General features: G+C 46.8%; 1 protein-coding gene across 1 annotated transcript in view; it reads left to right on the top strand.

The window, feature by feature from the left end:
- Positions 1 to 78: 78 nt before the first annotated feature.
- Positions 79 to 6,638, top strand: part of T265_13763 (hypothetical protein) — a gene marked incomplete at both ends in the record, with an annotated part of 26,055 nt that continues 19,495 nt past the window's right edge. Inside the window, one exon of the mRNA XM_009170420.1 lies at positions 79 to 481. Coding sequence (XP_009168684.1) covers positions 80 to 481 — 402 coding nt within the window. The remainder of the gene's footprint in view (positions 482 to 6,638) is intronic.

Here is a 6,638-nt window from a genome sequence, read left to right as displayed (position 1 = left end):
GGATGCACCATCCGCTCCAAACGTAGACGATTCGTGGGAACAGACGGACATATCCTTGGAGGTCGATCCAGATGTGCTTGCTTCCGCATTCGACGAACTGGAAAGTGCTAATCTTGTGAACAAACCATGTGAATTCACATCACCAGACCGCCCTGATCCAACACCCTCTCCCACACCTGTCGGAAAGCAAGGTGCGTCCACACGGAAAAATTTAGGCGTCAAATCCTCTCTTCGTCAGACGGTGCTGAATGTGACCGCCGAGAAACCGGCCATTTCGAACACGGTTCTTCCAACGGTCGTTGACGCTTCCGAATCTGATGATCTTTTGCCCCCGGCTCCGAAACGTAAACCATGGGAGCGGAAAAAGCCTATTCCTTCAGCGAACCAACTTACGTCTGGGGAGCCCTCTACCTCTGCGACTTCGCAACTAACCAACGTCCCTCAAGGCGATTTCAGTTTCCGACCATTTTGCTATATTCAGGTAAGTTGCCAGTGTTGTATTTCATCCTAGAGGTGAGCGACTGACTTTCGATTTGCACTTGCCCCCCCCCCCGGGAGAGATTANTAGAAAAGCACCCCACAGATGTTTTGGCTTTCCTGAAATCAGCAGCACTGTGCAGCTCTTGGGGAACTCTAACCGAAGATTTTCCGTCTAATGGTGGATCACCAACCGTTCATCCAAAGGTAGGTGACCGATAGCCCGATTGACGTACGATTGGATGAGATGTGGTACTGCTCAACCACGCTCATATCACGTGTTGACCGGCTGCTCAAGTGATGACTCATCAGATGGGAGACCCATGAAGCTTGTGGACTTTTCTTCCGTCATCATCATCATCGACGGCATGACATCAGTGTTCAACACCGATGCTTCACCGCCGTACAACCATGATTTATTTGAAAGCCTTATTGTAAGGAAAAGAGTAAAGGTGGACGGGGAAAGGACTTAGTGCTAGCTTAACACAATCATTCCGAGGTGCCTACACCTCCAGACATTCACTCAGGCAATCTGGATAGAAACTGACAACAAGAACGCCACTGTCATCGGTTGGTAGCCATATCTTATAGTGTCTTCAACCAGGCACAGTGAGGATGACGCGGTCCCCATCCTGTAAGGCATACGTAACACATGTCCCAACCAACGCAGCTTCTGGTGCTGGACACATTCTTCAATGAAAGTACTCGTTACACAATCGAAAACACGCTTTCTAACTGCCTCCTTACGGATTCGCCGACACTAATCCACACGAGCTATGGTTCTGAGACAACGATTGTCGAACACCATCGCTACTGAAGAAATTCAGACGTTTTCAGTCGTACCTCCGTCCTGCATGTGAAGTAAGTCTATACTGAAACGCTTCTGAAGAAGCTTGTCCACCGCGTGCGTCCCATCAATGGGATGAATAGCCTCCAAGTGAGCAACCAGGTGCAGCAGTCCTCTAAAAGGAGTGAAAGAGGTCATCTGCCTCTTTAGGGGAGTGGTCTCTCGTCGAGAGGGTCTCGTTGATGGGGGTAGAAGAGGTGGGTTTACTTGGTGTTATTTTGCTTTACTTTGCCTATCTCCTGTGTGAGGATGGGCCGGATTCTCGAATGTGTCTCGAATCGGGTGACCGGGTGACCAGCAGCAACGCTCTTTCAGTATTCTACTCAAGTTCTTTCCGAAATGACTTTCTTACGTAAACCAAACAATCGAAAGTTGTCTTCAGTAACACGGAATGCTTGTTCTTACCGTACCGTTAGACAACCACGTGCTGAGTTTGTTCGCGCAGTCGCTCACGGGTAAAATACGTCGATATGTTGAGTACACCAGCAGCTGCTACACTGCACGACGGAGGGAACTGTCTTACTTGTAACTCGTCGAATTCCTCGAAGATGGTGGTTTGTTGCACGAAATGACGCCATGCTTGGAGATCGGGAAGCGATTAGACCAGCAATAAATTTCCTTTTGTCCTCTTTTACCGACCGAAGAACGTCAAGAAACGAGAAATTCATTCGAGTCTCTAGTGAGCCTTACAACGATGCTGGTCTCTATGTAAGTGAATGATTGACTTACCTAATGTAAATAACTCGCGAGTGTTTGAAAAAGGCGGGTTTTTCACCAAGTGGTGTCCATATCCAGCCGGCTGATGTGTTGATGCCTGAATACATCCTGCCCCGAACGCGCACACAACAGAAAGCGGGCACAGGGTGTACTTTTCTCCAACCGAAGCCCCTTTACAGAAACCAAGCCGGAGATATCACTGTTCCCTACCCTACACTGATTGAGTAAGTTGTATAGCCCACTCATTAAGTTAGCCAACGAACTGAACGCCAAACGAACTCTCCCTCCGTGTGGGTGAACTGAGCAGGCTCGTACTGCCCATGCGAAAATGACTGAAGTGATAACAGCCAGTCGACAAAATAGGAGGGTTTTCACGAGAGACTCAACTGAATCTCTCGTTTATGATATTGGTTAGCTATCTCCCACCAGTTGAACGTATCCACTTTGCTCTGCCCGTTCTTTGTAGTTTATCTTGAAGTTTTGAAGAGTGAACAAAGAAATGCACTTATTTGCAAATCAATTTGGTTTTCACGAGAGACTCAACTGAGTCTACTGTTCTACAACTAAATATGCTGCACACAGGCCGCCTCATGATTCAGTTGGCACGATGTTCGAGATATCGCAGTATATTTTCATAAAGGAAACTACTCACAAGGTTGCTGAAAACTCTTCGGCAGTCCACGACCGGTTTCGCCCTTCTTGTGATTCACCAGGTGGGCGCACTTTCCGAGTTTCCGTCAACCTTATGTTCTACTTGATCCCAAATTGGACTGATTGCGACAAATACTCTCTCTGAATATCGCTGTAGCACCCTTTCGGTGCCTGGCTGTCATGCCAACGGAAGGAGGCACGAGGGCTAGGATACTGTCAGATTTCTCAAGCCTAGACAGGAGCAGTCAAGATGCTGAGGTTGGGTTCGAACCACTGACGTCTAGTCCGTAATTTGGCGCCTTAACCACTGAACTATCCCCCAAGTGAGTTACTATCCGTTGAGAGGTTTCTTATTGGCGGACTACTGTACGATATTCCAAAAAAATTAGTTGAAAAATTAGAGAAAAACTGGTCTTCATGTAGCGCAGTAAACGAGAATTAATCAAACAGGTCAATTTTGCCAACTCTACGAAAATTCTGCCCAGTTATAGGCCGAAAACGGAACATTAATCCAATCCTATGTGCTCGGTGTAAGGGCGATCAGCAATCACTTGTTGGGCCGCTGTTGAAAGCGGTAAAATGTTAGCTGTCCGCGTCTGTGGATGCAGATTCGTAAACTAGATGGCCAGCGTGTCTCATACCCACTTTCGTCACTTATTTGACTCAAATTTATTCGAAGACATGAAGACATTATCTTGAGCCACCTTATACTCGTCTACACCCCGAAGAGAAGCTCCGCAGGAAAAGAACCTTCTCGTCTTTCTTTGGGGGGTTACACCAAATCGAAACTGATAAGAAGCACCATAGTTTGATGACCTCCGTTGGGAGTATTAAGAGAGCATGCTCGCACAAATATCAGTGGGGGGCGAACGTAAGGCACGGCAGCTGCGTGTTAATTTTCATCGAGTAACAGTGGTGAGTCCTTCACTCATCAGATCCCTCCGTGAAGATTGCTGACTACAGCCGGCTAAACAAAGAATCATCTCTCCGAACTCCGATCCACTGGCTGTTCAAGACGTCCGGAAGAGGGGAAGTCTAGAAGTCAGCAGTTTGATACTGTTTGCCGAAGAGTTACGTCATATCCTTTCGAGTCCATCTGGTGGGTTCTTGTGTTACTGAACCCTTTGAGAACTGCCCATGTCACCAGTAGCCGCCATTGGCAAGTCCAAAAACGAGAATAACTGGGCGTATGCTACCAGTGAAGGACGTCGCTCCGAGTAGTAGGTATGAGTGGTATACTTTGATTTGAAATCGCAAAATAGATATGTGGAATTGCCCAAGTTCTAGTTCCAAGCATGCCTTGATAGGATATCGCCATCCCAACCCTTTCTTTTGCTCTGCTCTATATTCAACCATCTTTAGGGACCTTCGCCGAGAAAACCTCACTTCTGGCTGCACTTATTCCCTGATCGAGTTTCTTATCACGATTCACTAGAGGGAACATGTAACAACGGTATTTTCTCAGCCTAGTCCTCGGTTTGAACCTTCCAAGCTAGCGTTCCAATCAAAATAACCACCAAAGGTGCACAAAGTGCGTTAACGCCCAAAACCAGATAAAAACGCCTGTAGTGAGCGTCGTTTACGAACAACGTTCTGGAAATTCGGACTCCTTCTGGATGCGACGCTGGCAACTAGCATTCGGCAGATATTGAATCATGATTGGCTGTTGGGCCCAAGTACTCGACCAATCAGAGCTCACCTTGATGCTGGACTGAAAAGCGGCCCGATCTTTAGGCCAATCGTGTGTGGGATAAGCTTCTTGGCTGTATCAGCGCCTAACTACGAGCGGTATCCGTGCTGAATCCCGTCTTACGAGAACTAACTCTGCCAAAATCAAACTTTGTTTGCAAAACGCCGTGACACTCGGCAAACACCAGCATGGGGTTGTCGGTAATTGTCATATCTACATAGTAGACATAATAACCACTTGGATTTTAGCAATATTTTGTCCGGATACCTCTAGCTGTAATCGAGGTCGTGTTTGGCTTAAGAGCAATGTGCACGGTTCGCCAAAATTTGGCAACACATGAAAGTCAGGCGACTAACGAATTGGAGGGCCATGAAGGCTCAAAGATCCCACAGTACGGTTTGACAGTAACTGCTTTCATCTCACATCGACATCTCATAGTCTATCTCACGCGAACCCTTCGCCAGCAACCGTCTGGAATGGAAAGTAGCACCTCGGTAGACGGCGGTTTGACATACGTACTACATGCTCCAGCCACGTTAATCTGGCAAGTTTAATCTTCATAAAGGAAACTATTCACAAGGTTTCTGAAAACTCTTCGACAGCCCACGATCAGTTTCGCCTTTCTTGGGGCTCATCAAGTAGGCGCAGTCCCCGAGTTTCCTTCAACCCAAATTGAACTGTTCTTTCGAGAAATACGCTCATTTGTAAATCAATTTGGTTTTCAAGATCGACTCAACTGAGTCTCTCGTATATGATATTCACTTGAGTCTCTCGTGAAAACCAAATTGATTTGCAAATGAGTGTATTTCTTGAAGTTTAATCTTGTTCAAGACATGATACTTAGAGGTACCAGTTGAAGATAGTTGGCTAGTAATGAAGAGCGAATCGGTTCCAGTCATTTACCGGGTTGCTGTTGTTCACGGGCGATAGTTGGGGGCAACATCTTAACTGTTTTGCTACCTAGAAGCTTCGGAAGTCACGCGGGTTTTTCAAGTCTGGGGTGGTAAATCGTTCGCTTCACTAAATCTCCACTATCAGAAGGTGTCTTTCATATCTGAACTGGTTCGCTTTTGCGTCTGGTCTTGGGAGATTCATCCTTTAATGGCACCATTATACCTTGTAATTTGTTCTCACAAACGTGGTATAGTGGGAAAATCCATTCCATGTGGCAACACCGATTGTTGTTCAGTTTCTCAGGAAAGACCAAGGAAGCACCCACATCACCTCTCGATACGATATCAATCTGTACTTCATTTCCCCCGTGCTGTGCAAAATCAGACCACTGCAGACGAACGTACAGTTTCGATAACTCCTCTTCGGGTGGATGAAAACCGTTCGGAGCGTAACCAAAACAACCACGATCAATGCAGTCACACAACCCATCGGAATGATTTTTGTCCGGCTACGTGTCCCCATCCTCTCTCCCGTAGTCCAGCTAGGCATCGAACTTCTACGTAGATACATCTTCGGACACGAGCCGTAGGCCCACTCACATCCTAAGGTCACTCCACTCGATGACCTTAACATAGCTTTTCAGACCCTCTAGCCAATCGATAATATGTGATTCGGTGTTTTCTTGTAGCCCGAACGCTTTGCGCAACTGAAGCCTGTGTTTCAGGCATCAGTGTTAGCCATACCTTCCCCTAATGAAAGCGAACTTTCGGGTTATAACAAAGGACAAGTCAGTTGCCTGGAGACATATTTTCTTGTAGAACGCTTTGCGCAACTGAAGCCTGTGTTTCAGGCATCAGTGTTAGCCATACCTTCCCCTAATGAAAGCGCACTTTCGGGCGGGTTCAAAGGACAAGTCAGTTGCCTGGAGACATAAAAACCGAGAGATTCAGCTGGGTTCCAGGTGAGTCTTGCAAATGAGTGTATTCCGCTGATTTCGTGCAATTTGGGTTCAAGTAGAACGTAAGATTGACGGAAACTCTGGGACTGCGCCTACCTGATGAGCTCCAAAAAGAGCGAAACCGGTCGTGGGCTGTCGACGGATTTTCAGCAACCTTATGAGTAGTGCATTACAGAAGTACAAGTCTATTTTTCAAGTTCTTTGTCGTCAGATTATGTGGACGTTGGCGTCATATTATCACTTACAGCCGTCGTACACTGAAGAGCATCCGGGACATTTCAGTTATGTTGACGCTGCAACACAACAGTTGCTGTCGTTTGAGCACTGCTCGACTGAAGGTGGCTTGAGATTTCTTCCGCGCTACCATGTTCTACAACTTGCCCACGACATCGTCGTGTTCAATG

This window comes from Opisthorchis viverrini (genome assembly GCF_000715545.1).
Source record: "Opisthorchis viverrini unplaced genomic scaffold opera_v5_101, whole genome shotgun sequence".
In the NCBI taxonomy this organism is placed as follows: domain Eukaryota; kingdom Metazoa; phylum Platyhelminthes; class Trematoda; order Opisthorchiida; family Opisthorchiidae; genus Opisthorchis; species Opisthorchis viverrini.
Note: the sequence above shows the minus strand (reverse complement) of the source record. Positions and strands in the feature narration are given on the sequence as shown.